This window comes from Mus musculus, chromosome 11 (genome assembly GCF_000001635.26).
Source record: "Mus musculus strain C57BL/6J chromosome 11, GRCm38.p6 C57BL/6J".
In the NCBI taxonomy this organism is placed as follows: Eukaryota; Metazoa; Chordata; class Mammalia; order Rodentia; family Muridae; genus Mus; species Mus musculus.
This window is the reverse complement of record NC_000077.6, coordinates 74,829,411-74,845,988: the sequence shown is the minus strand read 5'-3', so window position 1 is coordinate 74,845,988 and position 16,578 is coordinate 74,829,411. Positions and strand designations below refer to the sequence as shown.

The following is a 16,578-nucleotide window of genomic DNA, read 5'->3' as shown; positions in this document are numbered from 1 at the left end:
CACAAGAGGGAGTCAAGAGCCCTGCAACTGGAGCCTCGAGCAGTTAGCTACTTGATGTGGGTGCTGGAGACCCAACCTGGGTTCATGGTATAAGAGCACCACATGGTCTGGCTGCTGAGCCAGCTCTGGAACCCTATTACCAGGGTTTTAATTACTCAGGCCATCACCCAACCTCACCCTTCAGCAGCCTTCAGGGTGCCACCTCTTGCTGCTTCCCTGTGGGTCCCTGCCTCTTGAAATGAAATGACCCAGATGCTGCAGGCTTGGGAGCTCCGTCTCAGGTTTCAGTGCAGATTTATTTCAGTTTTATATTTTATTCCAGGCAAGTGCTTATTACATGGATAGTATTCATGTCTCAATACCTAAACTCAGAGCATGAACAGCCACTAGAGTACAGTTCAATAGTAAAAATACAATATGTACAAAATTAGGGTTTTTGTAGTTTTTTTTTTTTCCCACACAGCAGATGTACCCAAACACATAAAAATCTCTACAGTCTGGGGTCGCTACAATTCATATTTCAGGAAACAGAGACACAGTGACCAAGTCCTCACTGTAAACAAGGGCCACCTCTTTGGGGATTGGGAGTGGGACCCTGGGATTGGGGTGGGGGGAGAAGCAGCTGTTCCTAGAGAGAGACTGTGGTGACCCAACTCCCCTCCAGGTATCCCCTGCCCTTCTTTGGCCCCAAGGGAACCACTCTCCCCTTTTCCTCCCCGAGGTAAAGATCCCAGGCAGTGAGCCACTCCAAACAGCACAGGTAAAACACGCATGAGAGGTAAGGTGTGTGTATGTGTGTGTGTGTCCCAGGCTGGAAGGGATAGGAAGGGAAGGGCCAGGCGGTCCCACAGCGTGAGGACAGATGTGGTCCTAACAGCTCTCAAAGGGGAGATGCCCAAGAAAGGGCTGGGAGGTGGCTGCCCACTTGGGCACACAGCAGTCACAAACAACAAAAACAGCGACAACACCCATCACCACCAATCTGGACATAGTCATTCGGCACTAGATCTGGAGGAACCCCTGCCGGGGGGATGGGGGGAGGGCTGGGTGGATGATGAGGTATCTGTGCAGGCCTGGGGGCCAACACGATGCTGTCAACTCTGCAACTGGCCTCGAGACACAGAGAAGGGTTAATGGGACAAGTGGTCTGACCCAGCCAGCACCAGACTCTGCCCCTTGTCACAACACAGAGCAGAGAGTGGAGGTGGCCCCCAGAGTCAGAATGTGGGTAGAGGTGGCTGGCAGCAGCCACAGGAAGGCAGCCAGTTTGTTGGGATTCCTGTGCTGGGGTTGAGACCTGGTCCTAGCTACCATTCCCTACCCCAGGAGACAAATAATAATAATAAAGTGCCCTGGGAGGTTTCCAGGGCCAGGAGGACCTGTGAGCTCTGAGGCACCTGAGGAGTCATTATTTCAAGGGAGAATGTATTCAGGACCTTCGCTGGCCTCAGTGTCTGCTCACAATGTCATCTGAAGGACCCTGAGTCCTCCCCTCTGGCCCCTGGACTGCCTAAGCCCCCAGTGCAAACTTCGCACCTTAGGGGCACTTGCTTCCTGCCCCACACGGAAAGGCCATTGGTGAGTGTCCAGTGAGGGCCTGAATGCGCACGCGAGTAACTGAGTGTCTGACACAAGGCCACTTGTAATAAATATCCACTTAAAAAGAGAAGCCAAAGCGGTCTGCAGAAGCAGAGGCAGGAGACACAGCACCCCCGAAGCACAGCACCCCCGCTCTCCATCAAACACATGCTGTGCCTTGTCTTCCCCAGCAAAGGCCCTTTCCACCATAGACACTGCAGCCCCACCAGGAAGGGAGGGGTCTCAACACTGGCACCGAGAGGGAGGGAGAATGGGAAGAGCCCCGGGATACCTCCACAGTGTACCTTAGCTCCTAGAGCCCTTGCTGGTCCACACCTCCCAAGCTGCAGGCAGTACCTAAACCAGGGCCGGGGGAAGCACTAGGGAAGCCCCACCCCAGGGGCAGGCTCGGGAACCTTGACAACAGCCAGGACCTCGTTTATTGTTGGTTGGGACTCATTCTGAACAGTTTCTACTGTAGCCAATCACAGTGACCACAGGTGGGTCAGAGTGGCCCAGGCCCAGGCCTTCACTTGTCCTAACCTGACTCCAGATCTTAGGATCTGTCACCTGCACTCAGAGGTGGGCCCCTCCCCACCCATCTCCCATCTTTCTGGGGCTCCCTGTTTCCTATCCAGAGGTCCCACAGGACTCTGAGGCTGGGGAGGGGAAGCCGGAGAGCTCAGCCACCTCCCCAGACAGAGCAATAGCAGCAACAGCACAGGAAGGCAGGCCAGGGAAGGGGAAGGCAGAGAACGTAAGCCACAGTGCAGACTTCCAGGGGACAAAACAGGGAGATGGAGCGGCACCAGAACTGGCACCAGGCTGGGTAGGCAAGAATGTCCACCAAAAGCATCCTCCTGTCTGCCAAGTCCTCCTGCAGCAGGACTTCCTGCCTGCAGCCAACTCCCTGGGGGCCCCTCCCTTCCCCTGGCTCAGAGTCTCTGCACCCCCTTCCCCTAAGGAGGCCTGGGGGTGGTGTGGGTGGGGCGGGCCTGGGCCTGGCTGGAATGTGTGGAGCTGGTGGGTGGGATTAGGGGCAGTCAGGTCCCCTTCCCTGCCCCCACTGGGGGCCTAAGTGGCCTCATTCTCAAGCCAGCTTGAGTGTGCTGACCGGAAAGGAGGGCATGGTGACCATAGTCACAGGGTTGAGCACTGTTTGGCCCACCAGCTGGGGGTGGTGCACCACCTGGGCCCCCACAGCTGGCTTTGCCATGACAGTGGCTGGGGGCCCCAGCCCGGCTGTGCCATTTACTTGCTGGTGCGACAGGGTGTGGGCGATGTGGCTCACGGCCACTGGCTGGCTCACGGCCACAGGCTGTGGGTACAAGGGCAACTGGGAGCCAAGGTGGGCCACATGGTTGAGGGTGGCAGGGTGCACTGTGATGTGGCCGATGGGGGGTGTGGCGGGTGCCAGCTGCACAGCAGGGCTGGGGGCGGAGGGGGCGATGTGGGCGATATGCTTGCCCCCCGGCCCCTGCAGAACATGGTTCACAGTCTGGATGACTGAGGCATGGGTCGTGGCTGTGTGGGCAATGACCGTGGAGCCGCCCCCAGCCGTGGCCACCAGATGGGCCGGAGCTGGCACTAGCGTCTGGGTTGGGGTGGCAGGTGGGGGAGGAGGGGCTGGCAGAGGGGTCTTTTGCTGTGGTGGCTGCTGCTGCTGCACAGGAAGGTGGGCAGGAGACAGGGCCACTGGGTGGGGGTGAGGGTGCGGATGGGTAGGCAGAGGCGCAGGGGCGGTGCTGGGGGTTGGCAGGGCGGATTTCAGCAGCTCCGGCTGGGGACGATGGTTCAGCTTAGGTGGGCCCAGGCCTGCCCGGTCTCCCTCCATCTCCTCGTCAACGTTGTCCTCGCCCTCTGTCAGGGAGCACAGGGCAAGGACTAAGTCAAAAGAGGTTGGAAAACAATTGGCTGGAGGCATACGGGTGCTTGGGAGTCTGGGAACACGTCGGGACTAGGACAGGTGGCCTCTTTTCTAGCAGGGAAGAACCTATTCAGAGAAGCCCAAAAGAACATCTGAGAGTGGCAGGAAGAGCACAGGGGCCGAGGCTCACCGGAGGCTGTGGAGGTGGACGCCTGGTCGTCCTCAGGCTGGCCTGTCTGCCGGAGCACACGATCTATCTCCAGCACGTCCATCCACTGACTCAGCTCATGCTTGAGCTCTGCCAGCCGCTGCTGGGTGGCGATCTTCTCCCGCGCAAGGCGCTCCATCTCATGCTCATACTCTTTCTCCTTCCTCTTCAGGGACTGGGGACAGGGCAAGGGGACAGCAGGGTGTCCTTAGCAACGACCACAGGCTCTATGACCCTCAAAACCTCTAGACCAGTGGTTCTCAACTTTCTTAATGTTACAACCAGTTTAGTTTCAGGCCGTTTCCACATGTTGTGGTCATCCCCCATAAAATGACTTCATTGCTACTTTGTAACTGTAATGCTGCTACTGTTATAACCTGTAATGGAAACATCTAATATGCAGGATATCTTGATATGCCACCCCCAAAGGGATCAGTACCCACAGGTTGAGAACCACTGCTCTGGACAATCTGCAGTGATCAGAGCAAGTGGGAGGCCACACCTGCCTCCTACTCCATTATTCTGCCCAGTAAGGACCAGTATCTGGGTCATTCTGAGTCCCCGCGCAGGCACCATTAAAGGCTAGCACAGATCAGAGTCTGGGGCCCTTGCCCACACTGCCTCGACTGGCTCCCGGACTGACTCCCGAGGGATTTCGGTCTGTAGGACTCCTCACCTCACTCAATCCCTGGAGCTACAGTGACTCTTCTTAGTACACCCTCCCACAGAGAGCTCACGTGTCTGCTTGCTGCCTTTGTCCTTGGAGGGTTACTCGCTAGACTGTGACGGTGCAGTCTCCCTCACTGACTTCTGTCTTCCTGGCAGCAGCACTGGCTCCAATCTGGCCTGGCTCAGCGGCACCTTAGCCCACCTACGCTTCCTCTCTAGCTTGCAATTTACAGCTGGCTCCCCACCCAGGACCCTGCCTCCAACCCTCCAGACCTCACAGGGATGTTGAGAAATCTACAGTGTGCCCCACTGCCCAACAACAAAGGATCTGGGGAGCTCCCCAGCACCCCAAATCTGACTGCACAAGGTCCACACCACCTTGCTCACCACAGATATCCCTGCCTCCCTCAGAACACACGAGGGTCTTCCTCACTAGGTGGCTTAAGAGCTGTTCTAAAAGGCCGGCTCATATTATCAGTTTTCTGCTGCCTTCTGTAATGGAGTGCTTCCATGACCTCCAGGGCGGACACTTAAGCCTACATCTGTCAGCCCTGCTGCATCCCTAAGTCAACGCAGACCCTCCCACCCTTGCTAATTGTCCAGAGGCCACTTCTCAACGGGCTTCTGAATGTCTAACTTCTAAAGCATGGGGTCACCTCCAGGTGCAAAGACCATGCACTCCACGCGCAGGCTTGTCTCCGTCTACCTTGCTGTTCACATACGGGATTCCCCCTACCTTTATCCCTGGGGGGAGCTGGTCTGTCTAGTCCCTCTCTTTCTCAAAGACACTGACTTACAGGGGAAGGAGAGGCGCACTACAGTGCAAGGCATAGACAACTTCTAAGTTTTGTTCAACTTCTGCAGTGTAGAGCACATCTGACATGTGGCCTGAGGCCCCTGCGCATACCCTCCTGCCTCAGCCTTCCCCAGTGCTCCTAGGAGGTTATAGCCCTAGCTCACATGACCACCGATTCACCACACATGCACCCTGTCCAACCTGTGAGGGCTGTTCCAGTCAGTTTACTCTCTTGACCTCACCAGTGGCCAAAAGTGTGCTTCCTCAGGTTCCATAGGATCTAGGAGCCTGCCACCCTGCTATCAGGTAGGATGGCAGAGCCTCGTGGAAGGGACCCTGGCAGATTCAGTGTCCCCTGCTTCCTTCCATGCCTTAGTGGCTTCTCCTGACCGACACGGCAAAGCATCCAACCCCCATACCACTAGATCCCACGTACCAACATTCCTCCAGCCACCCCCCTGGACATTCCTGATACCGTGAACAAAAGCTTCCAACTGTCAATGCCCACGACTTGAGACCCAGGGCCGGCACGCTGGCCTCGACCTGCCTAGAGTTAGTTCCATACCGCGGTCCCCCGTCTACAGCCTGACTTGACTTCAAGCTGCTTCTCTCCACATTGCTCCTAGAATCCGTGGGAGAGACCCTTGCTTCACCCTACACACGCAATGACACATGGCACCCTTGTGTCCTCTCACCTGGCTCTGTCCTTTAGGGCTGCATATGACATCAGAGGAGGCCACATCAACCACTGGCCCTTGGTGACTCAGCCCTCACTTGAACCTTGAGTACCATCCTGAGCTCTACCCACTGCTTGCAGGGAGGGCTCCATTTTGGGTCAGGGAGACAAAGCGTCAGGGGCCAAAACCCCCTCTTTCCATAGTTCATCCCGTGGACCTAGACGACCCTTGCAGTTTCTCCAAAGTCAAAGGTTAGTTCACACTGCGTCTTCACCTATGCTTGCCTTGTGGTACTGTGATGGGGTTCACAGCCTCAGGAGTGCTAGGCAAGTACTCTCTCAAGCTAAAGCTCCCAGCCCAAGAGTCCTTGTTTTAAACCCACTGATTTTTGGTGTCGATCTAGATATGCATCCCCTCTTGTCTCTCTCCACTTCACTGTGGCTTTCTTCAAGTACTTCACTGCCTGCACACAATTCTGGAGACCACCTGGGACCTCAACACCCTCCTACAATACCACCCCCGCCCCCAGCCGTCCTTAAAAAAGACAAGGTAACTCAGATCCACCTGCCCCTCCGTTCAGAGTGCTGAGACTAACGGCAGATGGCCTCAGCCTTTCTCCGCTGGACACACTACCACGGCCCTAGGTCAGGACTCCCTTGCTCTCTCCAGGACCAACGATATCCTCTCACCTAGTGCCTGCTGCCTCTATGCAAGACAAGCCATCCCACCGTCATTCTCTCTCTCCCTCCTGAAGAAACAACCACTCTGTCTTCCGTTTGCCTTGTTCACCTCTATATAACCTGCAAATTTTCTTCCCCAACGCCCACTCCCCCCAATGATCCCATCACCCCTAAAGGCAGTCCTTGCATGTTCAGTTTTGAAGTACTACAAGAACACATTTCATTCCTTTTCTTTGGTCTCTGGTTTTCAGATGCAGACCCAGGGCATGACTAAAAATATTTAACGAAATAAATGAGTGGGTGCCAAGGAGGCGTTCCGGAATCTTGTGACTTGTTTCTACTTCTATGACCAAGCAAGCATTCTCAGCGACAGGCTGAGGCTCCTCCCACTTCCTCGTCAGATCAGGCCTGATCCTAGGGAACTTCCTTTGGCTGTTTCTGAGCTATTTTCAAATCCACACATTATGCAAGGCTCCTTTCCCCCAAGTACACATCTATAAAAAGGCACTTGACTTGCTCCAGCTCCTACTTCGCAGTCACAATTTCTATTAATGTTTAAAGACTGCAAAATTTTTACATACATTTCAATTCTACCATTTCTTCGGTACTACCTATTCTACTTATCAAATTAGAAAACTGATATTCAAAGAAAATATCGTGGAATAGCCGTAGAGATTTGCCAAGAGTCTGCATTGATAAAAACAAGTGAATTATGCCCAAGCCTACAGTCAGTAAAATTATCACGGAAATAAGCTACAGGACGTCGCACAGCCTCTCTCGGGCCCCTTGGCCCGCAAGCGAGACCCCGCCCTTTCAGAGCACGCGCGCACCCACGCGGACCTGTCCGCTGCGTCACCACGGGCGGCTGGCCCCGCCCCCAGCTGCCGGGAAGCGCCGGGAGGCGGGCGGAAAGGCGCGCTTCGGCTGGCGGCTTGGAGGTGTGGCCTAGGGATTCAAGCCCCGGGTCCGGTTACCTCCGGGTTGTGACCTGGCTGCTGAACCCCTGCGGGAGTGCGGGAACCCCTCCCACGGAAGCTGTGATACAGCCGCGCACCCCTAGCATCCCGAGTGGGCGGGCGGAAACCCCGATGTTTGCCCTCCCCCCCGCCCCCCCGCGCGCGGCCCAGACCGCTTGATCCCTCCCATTCCCCAACGGTTTGGTCTCCCGCGCAGCCAAGCCTGGCCGCGCCCATCCCCCCACCGCCTCCCGGGCACGCAGAACCCTATGCGGTTTCCAGGGCGACAGTAACTTCGCACTGCAGCAGAGGGCAGTCAGTGTCCACGAAGAGAGGAGATACCGCCAGTGGGGATCCCTTCCCAGCATTCGCGGAATGGAAATAGTTAAGGCTCGGTAGCCTCGCGCTGTCACTCCGGTTGCCTCAGTGCCCCACCCGATAGTAATCCTAAGCACTGCCAGGTGAACGCAGACACACTGTCCCTCTCCATTGATTTACCCCCAACCCCTTCAGTAACCCCTCTTGGCCTGAGTCCGGGTCTCGCCCGGGTACTGCGGATAGCAAAGTGCTGGACTCCCTATGTCCCCTTGCCAAACTGCCGGCTGAGCAGACAGGGTGCCTGGGGGAGGGGAAGGCCAAAGAGTGCAGCGCCGACGCCCTCTCGCGCAGGCGCCCTCCTGCCCGCCCCCTCCCGGGGTGGGAGCCCCACTGACGTCAGCTAGGCCATGTGCTTAGCACCCGCGTGGAGACGGGCGGGGGAACCTGCCGGTAGCAGGAGGAAGCTGGCGCTGTGGCCGTCCAGGCACCGCCCAGCCCTGCCTCCCTTCCCCATACCTGGATGTACCGCAGCGCCGTCCGCAGCACGCTCAGATTCGAAGTCTTCTTGTCGTCCACGTTGGGGATGTTGCGCTTCAGGGTCTCAAAACATTCCTTCAGATGGGCCCTCCTGGGGAAAGGGGGTGAACACTGGTTAGCCAACGCCTGGGTATATACAGGAGCTGGAGGCAGGGACAAACCCAATGACGCTTTTGGGGAACCAGGAAGGACGGGCCCAGAGTCACACTTGTAAGTGCGCGCGCACACACCTGTTCTTCTCCAATTTGTTGTGGACTTCTCTGGTTCCGATCCTGAAACCCAGACAGATAGGAGGCTCAGGGAGGAAGGCCCAAATTAGGCCTTCTGGACCCACATCACCCATACCACCACTGACCAGGTGTCCCTAACGTTTTCTATAAATTAAAAGTGCTGGTCCTGTGTTGAGCCCATCCAACCTTTGGAGGGTACCTCAATGCTCCTAACTTATAGCCTCTGGAACCCTCCATCCCACTGGTCCAACTAAGAGACACAAGGGATCGGGTGGGCGTTCTAGAATCTTTATGCAAAGGTCCAGAAATGCCCGCCATAATCTCCAGTGTTGCTGAGGTCCGACAACAGGAAAAGCTAAGAACAACAATTGGCAGGATAGGGGTTTACTATGAGAGGTACTTCTAAGTGGCATGAGACCTTCCTAAAAGGGGCTAGCTGGCCAGGGTATCTTCTCTTGCATTCCCAGCCCAAGATTGACAGTCGTCTCCCATCCCACCAGACCCCTCTGGGGTACCCCACTCACCCTCCAGGCCTTTTCTTCTGTTCACTGGATTTGGCTTCTTCAGCCGGTGCCAACTTCAGGGTCCCAAGCGTGGGCGGGGGTGGTTGCTGGGGAGCCAGCTGCGGCTGGACTCCAGGGTGTGGTGCAATGGTCAGGATGGGCGCAGGGAGGGGCTGCAAAGGCTTGGGGCTGCCAGTGGGCGCAACTGTGGTCTTCGCATCAGGCAGGAGGGGAGCAGGGGTGGGCACCTGTGGTCTGGTGGGCAGGGTGACTGGCTCCTTAATGCTGAGTCCAGGGGTGCTGACCAGGGCTGGCTGACGAGGTGCCAGGGGAAGAGGCTGGGCTGCGGGGGGTAGAGGTGGAGGTGGGGGTAGAGACTGCGGGGAATTGGTCACTACAGGAATAGGAATGACAGTCAGTGGAGCAGGGGTGGCAAGTGGTGGTGGTGGTGCGGGTGGTGGTGCCGGTGGAGACAAAGGCAGTGGTGGAGCCTCGATTCGGGGTTCCTCCACAGGCAGGGCATGGGCCAACCTGGCCAAGTTACTTGCCCTCTTCTGCTCCTGCTCTCTCTCACGTTCCCGCTCCAGGCGAAGGCGCTCCTGCTCCTCTAAACAGAACACACAAGGGTCTTAGCAGAACTTGCGATCCTGGGCCCCTACCCTCCAACCCTAACTTTGTCCCAGCCTGGACCCAACGACGTTCTGCCTAGCCTGAGACACCAGATACAGCCAAGCACACCCAGCCAAGGTAGCAAAAGCAAAGGCCTAGTCCCCACCACTGGGGAACTCACAGCCTGGGGCAAGAAGTGGGGGGAAAAAGATAGGGGTGCCAGGAGTGGTGGGCTGGGTTGGGGGAGACAGGGTTTCATGAAGAGGTGAGCAGGGCCAGTGAGGGGAGGGGGTGCTGTAGGCCTGAAAACCTGGAGCTGGATGGACAGATTGACAGATGACCAGCAGGGGTACCTAGAGGGCACAGAGCTAAAGTGTGCACAGGGACAGATGAAGTCTTAGAGCTGGCGATAGCCCAGATCACCACAGGAGAGCAGAGACCTTCCACAGAATTCACCAAGCACCCGTTGGAGAGAGCGTGTCAGACACAGCGAGTCTGACACCCAGCCAGATGCCCTACACTTGTAAGCTCACAAGGTATCCTCGCCCATCCTCAGCCCCAGGTTACTGGGCAAACATCATGTCACTGCATGAGAAAAGGGCCCTGGACTCCTGCTCCCAGGCTAAGTCCAAGGCCTCAAATTTTCCCAGAGAGCAATGAACGCAGTAGTCTCTTCTTCCAAACTGTTACAACCCATTTCTCAAGCCTTGTCTATTGTCTGTGTCCCTTGTACAACAGCATCTATAGCAGGCACAGCACAATTTAGAAAGGTAAGAGGCAGGCAGAAAGTTAGAGCAGTTTAGCTACTAGGAGTCCAGAGGCAGGGCCACTGGACCCAGGCAACTTTTATTTTTAATTATTTTTAAAAGATTTATTATTATATGTAAGTACACTGTAGCTGTCTTCAGACACTCCAGAAGAGGGCGTCGGATCTTATTACAGATGGTTGTGAGCCACCAGGTGGTTGCTGGGATTTGAACTCAGGAAGAGCAGTCAGTGCTCTTAACCTCTAAGCTATCTCTCCAGCCCCCCAGGCAACTTTTATTATCATGACCTTCGGCATCTCTTCTGAAAGTCCAGTAGAAAAGTGAGACCTACTCAAGAACTAGACGGGACTGGGACCACACCCAGGAAAGGGTCTTTTCTCTTAGGCCTCACCATTAGATTCCCTGGCTATGGCTTTTGAACAGGGCTGGATCACCATCCCCCAGGTAAAGGCCCAGGCTTTTCTGCCCACGGTGTTCAAAACTGTTGACAACAAAGGGATGACACACCCCAAACAGGTCATGTGATGTGGGACTGGGTCTACGTCCTCTGTAAGAAGGAGGGGTATAGTCCCACCTCAGGTCTTCTCAGCTTCATGGCCCCATGGCCTCATGGGCACTCAAAGCTTTGAGAGAAGCAGGCCCATCTCCAGCCCAAGACAAGGAAGGAGCTGAGGAGGAAGTGGAGAGGAAATGTCTGGAAGGAATAGTAAACTGTTTTCCAGCAGGGAGAGTTCAGGGCTGCCATGGCTGGCCTCTTCCCACCTCTCCTGCCCTTCAGGAAGTGGAGGGCAAGCTTGCTCCAATGAGGAGGCCTTGCTCTCCCTGTCAGCACTGACTTAGGTTCCAGCCCCTGCTCCAGCTTCCCACAAACCACAGTGGCAAAGAAGCCCGTGGAATTCCAACTTCGGAGCCTTTCTTCAGCTGGGCCTGAAACACCTCCAACTCAGGGCTGAACACAGCTCCTTTGAGCAGTCTCATTTACTTTTCAATTACATTTTCTGTGTTAGTGAGGGTGTACACAGGCCAGAGGACCACTTGCAGAGCCACCAGGAAGGCATGCTTCCCATACTAGGAAGGACACATTGAATGAAGCTCGACCACACCTGGCCCAGCACTGTCACCCCTGACTGGACAGCAGAGGCTGCTGTAGGACTGCACCAGTCCACTACTGTTTCCTGCTCCTGCCCCTAGCTCTGCCTCTGCCTCATTTCCCACCCACAGGCTCCTCTGAGTACACTGGAGGGCCAAGCACACTGGTGGTGCCGGGGTCTCCTGTAGGTACAATCTGTGTTTAGGCCGATTTACAGAATGTTCCAGCCCACAGGTGTACTACACTCACTCTCATACAGGAAGACTCACACCTCCTCCAGGTTTTGCACCCCAGTGAAGTCAGCAAGACCATCTGGGGTGGGGTGGGTGGAGGGTAAGCACTGAACTCCTGCTGACTGCAACCTTTCTAAACTACTGAAGCCTTCTGTGTACAGGAATTCTCCCTTCCTGTATGCTAGCTACCAGAGCTTGGCACATAAGGCAGGCACTTCTGCACACAACAGCAAGCTCCCTCCAAACCAGAAGAGAATAATTCAAGTCATCTCCACAAATGCTGGCAAAACCCAGGCTCAACCCTCCTCTGGGCACTAGCACGGCCTTGGCCTTTCCTCTCTGTCATCCTTGCTTAAATGTGCATCACACCCCCGGGTTCATCACGTGACCAAGCTGGTCCACGGCAGGCTTGACCTTGTAGGTGGGAATGGAGAGGACAAGAGAACCCTGCTCAGAGCTGGACATCTGAAGTAAGTATCTCAGAGCATGAGCAGTTCTGGTCGGCAAGTTGGTATCACCTGTGGAGGTTTTAGCCCGTGGGAACCACATCTGGTCTTGAGTTCTTGGAGTAGATTTGGCTCACCAGTCCCCACCTATCTATCCTTTAAGACCCTTTGGTCCAACACCAGCTAGCTGTGACCTGAGTGCTGAACTCTGCTTCTCCCCACCTCTCACTATTTGGGGGAAGGGCTGTGTGATTTCTTAAGGGGGCTTTTCCCAGGTTCCTCTGCAGAGGCGCATCCACCAACCCACATGCCCTTACAGGTAGGCTTAACAGAGCACAGCAGAAGGGGGGGGGGGGGCTTCACCCTTTTTCTATATGGCTTGGAAGGTGAAATAAGAGTTCCCCAGAGGCAACAGTAGGGTCAATCCTGTTCCTCTCTCCAAGACTGCCTGATTACATGGGGGGGGGGGGGTATGATTGGTATTCCTGATCTGCATTGTGTTGACGGTAGCAGCAGATGACTCTTCCTCTCAAACTCTTCAATTTTCCCCCTCCCCACATCCGCCGCTGAGAGGGGTATACTAGTCGCTCTGGTTAACCACCAGCACTTGCTTGACCCTGCTCTGGACTCAAAACACAAAGGGGAGGGACATGTGGACAGATACCCCAGCCATCCATTCTGCAAAAAACCTAAGCACTTGGGTCTTGCAAATCTCCAGTGACTCCTGACCTTGAGTGGCTACTCGGTCTGACAAGGCCTGCGAACCTGCAGCTCCTCCGCCCCTTGCGGGCTACCACTCCTCCCGCCCCACCGCGCGGAACAAGCTGCAGGCGCGCGCGCGCCTTTGTGCGCGGGCACACAACACACACACTACTACCTCCTGCATGACTCATCACTGAAGCAACAATAGGCAGAAAGAAAGGGAAGGAGGGCGAAGAACTCCACCACAACACTACCGACTGAAGGGTTCTGAGGGGGTAGGGGAACCAGGAATCCCTAGGAACTGCACACACACTGCTTCAGAACTGAGGCCCTCACAAGAGGCTGGAAAGCGGGGGTCTTTTCCCTTCGGCCCCTATTTAAGCAGCACTCGAAGGCTAGGGACCATAGCCAAAGCGGGTGGATGACAGTCTCATAAACCCTCTTTTAGCCTCTGAGGGCGCGCCAAAGTTTACCCTTCTTAGGCGAGCTTATAACAATGTGGCCGGGTTGTTGCCAGAAGGGCTTAGGGACACTGTTAGTGGGTCAGTGAGATGTTACTTATAGATGTCACCCTGAGATTCTGAGGATTCCCTCGCTACAGGATCAAAAACAGGAGGATCCAGCAAGAGCCTAGGTGAACATAGCTCCTCCTACCCAGGGCAAAGGCTCTCCCTGGGAGATGGCCAGCAACCAGAGCTGGAGGCCAACCCGACTCCAGGCCCCTCGCCAGCCCCGCCCAGACCCCGCCCCTAGGCAACCGCGAGGCGGTGAGGAGGGGCCGGGCCGCACAGTCCCCAGCGGGAGTGTCCCCCGTGCACGTGGTCGGGGGCGGGGCCTGACTACGTCAGCAGTCCGGGTAACCAACGGGCTTGGGACGCAGGCACACGCAACATTCCAGCCAAGAGCGGGTTTGAAACGCGCAGACACGCCACATTCCACACCGGCTAAAGCAGGGCAAGGCAGGGGGGCCTAGGGCTGCCCCCAGCGACCCGCGGGACACTCACATGCACCCAATCAGCGCAGCTCTCAGCCAAAGCTAGACGTGCGACCCAGCCCAGCTCTGGGAGGCGGGGTCAGGCGGGGCTGGCCAGGATCATAAGACACGCGATGTCATTTCATTCTGCAAAGGCCGCCTCCGCCCCAAGCAGCGCGTAGATCTGCCGGGAGCGCTCCCCGCACCCTCCAGCCCAGGCCAGGGAATCCGAAGAGCAGCTCGGCGTAGAGTATTCCCCACCCCCACTCAGTTACGCACACGCCCACTCGTGTGCTGTACAAACACACCCGTGTACAGGTCCGTTCATCCGCTCTTCCCCGGTTCCCATCACACATCATCTTGGTGCTCACACGCAAGCACACGCGGGTCTGCCACCCCCACACATCAACATCCCTCTCCCCATCCCCCGGTTCACACATCCTCAATGGTAGCGAGGGCGCCGCCCGCCCACAACTAAGGGGCCCCCCACTGAAGGTGTACGGGGGTGCCAGTCAGCTAGGGTGGTACCCGCAGAAACTGGGTCCTTCTTTGCATGTTAATGAATTCATTAATTATTTTCAACGTTCGCATCACTCCTCCCGGACGGCAGCTCTTGCGGGGAGTTTGTGCCCGGCTTTTTAGGTCGCGCCATAGAGGGGCCTCCCTGCGATTTCCAGTGGGTTCAGGGATCGGGGTCACTGGCCTCCCCTTCTGCCCAGTGCCCCAGGGGCCCAGCCGGGCCGCTCACCACGTGCTCTCTGTTGTTGCTGCGCTTGCCATTCCAGGAAGCGGGCCGCCTCCAGTAGCGTCTCTATGCTCATCGCGGCGAGAGCAGCCGGGGGCGCGCCGGGGCCGAGGCTGCGGCCCGCGAGCCAAGCACAGGTCAGGCTGGCGGGCCGGCAGGAGGGAGGGATCACCTCCGGGGGGCGACAGGGCTGGGCGGCGCAGCGCACTCCTCAGAAAAGAACGGGGGAGCACGGGGAGAAAAATCAATGTCTCCCAAAATATTTGCAAAATAAAAATTTGCAAATTAAAAAAATTTTGATGCAAAAAATAAAAAAGGCGGCACTGCCTTCTTCCTTCCTTCTTCCTCTTCCTCCCTTCCGATGCCTCCCGCCCCGCGGCCCCCGGAGTCCCGCCGACAAGAAAGGGCTTTGCAACAAGATGGCGAGGAGGCACCGACACACACAACAAGGGAAGGAGCCGCGCTGCCCCCGGCCGCCGCCCCCGCTACTACACCGGGGCCGCAGCCAAAGCCCGGACCGGAGCCCCCGCCCGCAGGGCCGCGGCGTCTCACTGAGGGCGGGGCCGCGCCAGGGATGGCCCCGCCCACCGCGCGCGCACACGTGGCTTGGGTGGGGGTGAGAAGATGGAACCAGGCTTCCTCGCTGTTTCCGCTTTCCCTACTTGCCCCTCCTCTCCGTGGCCAGCCACAAGTTAAACGGGGTTTGCGTGCTTAGGGCATTCACGGCGGGATCTGCCTTGCTGAGAGAATGGGAAGCCCAAGGCTTCGGTTAGCTGAGACAGCGGTGACACAGGTCAGGGAGACCTATAGTCTGACCCCTAGGTCTCTTCGCCCCACGTAGACACGACCTAAATCCCGCAGCCGTCCGGTCTGTCGCAATTCCCCCCGGGATCCGCCCCTGGGCGGAGCTGACAGCAGGCTGCTAGAGTCCTGACAGAGGGACGGGAGAGCTGATCCCGTTCCGGATTTTGTCTCTGTTCCTCCCCCCGCAGTGCGTTCGCATCCTATTAGGCTACATCACCAGGCCGCCCGCCAATGGGCGGGCAGGACAACACGGCATGGAGCAGCTCCACATGGACACCCCGCGCCGCCAGCCTTCGGTTTAAAGGGACAGTGTCTACAGGGTCGTATTAGCGGGTGCGGATAGGGCCACCGGGTGACGGAAGGGTGAGACACCTACAGGGGAATTCCGCAGTCCATCCCCTGCTTTACATTACCCTCCCATTCAAAACCAGGGCTTACTTCCCTTCTCCTAAATTCTTTGTCCACCGGTTTCTGATATGGGTGGGGACTAAAAGTGTGCCACTCTAGAGGGCACCTCGTTGTTGGGCCCCGGCACCAGTAATCAAAAGGAGAAGCGTCCAAAGCCCAGGCCGAGGAGGCGTGGCCTAAATCAGGAACAACAACGTGGAGGGCGGAAGCCGCGCGCTACCCTAGCGGCCCGCTGGGCGCGGGGCGGGGTCGCTCACTGTGTTGGGTTGGAACCGCGCACTCTCCTAAGCTCGCCAGTCAGTCTTTATCTTGGCTGCAGGGCTTAGGACTGTCCCTAGGTACAGTCAGAAAGATCTTTGAAGTCAGCTTGCCCAAATCATTGCACTTTGCAGGTAAGAAAACTGAGGCCCAAGTGAAGGGACTACTCCAACTGCTCCTTGTTCATTGAGCAACTCGTAGTCTAGTCAGACCTCTCTCAACCGCCAGCTGCCTCTTACCACCTCGGGTCCTCGCAAAAGTGAAGAACTATCAAACTGCAGTTCAGGAAGGGGGCTGAGCACTTACATCTTCTTGATTAGGACAACAAAAATATCCTACATCTGGAACTCTCTTTGGTGGAAAGCCATACAATCTCCATTCGTACAGTTAGCATTGAAAAGCACTAGAATATTATGGGCACAACGAAGCCGATGCAATTACTCTCAGTGCTAGGGATAGTCAGTTACCTGTTAATGCTTCAACCTCCATGGTAGCCAATGCAAGGGAAATGGAGACATGCCAGT

The 16,578-nt window shown here is 56.5% G+C and overlaps 1 protein-coding gene across 3 annotated transcripts; it reads right to left on the bottom strand.

The window, feature by feature from the left end:
* Nucleotides 1-263: 263 nt before the first annotated feature.
* Nucleotides 264-15,183, bottom strand: Mnt (max binding protein). Of its 3 annotated transcripts, NM_010813.3 has the most exons (6): nucleotides 14,588-15,065; nucleotides 9,041-9,626; nucleotides 8,517-8,558; nucleotides 8,266-8,377; nucleotides 3,636-3,828; nucleotides 264-3,438 (listed from the first exon to the last, which is right to left on the bottom strand). In NM_010813.3, exons 1-6 carry the CDS (start codon nucleotides 14,658-14,660, stop codon nucleotides 2,669-2,671), a joined length of 1,776 nt encoding a protein of 591 aa, NP_034943.3. In that variant the 5' UTR covers nucleotides 14,661-15,065; the 3' UTR covers nucleotides 264-2,668. The 3 variants fall into 3 exon arrangements, with proteins under 3 accessions (NP_034943.3, XP_006532465.1, XP_006532466.1); XM_006532402.4 differs by lacking the exon at nucleotides 8,517-8,558 and having other exon boundaries at nucleotides 14,588-15,183; XM_006532403.3 differs by lacking the exons at nucleotides 8,266-8,377; nucleotides 8,517-8,558; nucleotides 9,041-9,626; nucleotides 14,588-15,065 and adding an exon at nucleotides 5,814-7,582.
* Nucleotides 15,184-16,578: the final 1,395 nt, after the last annotated feature.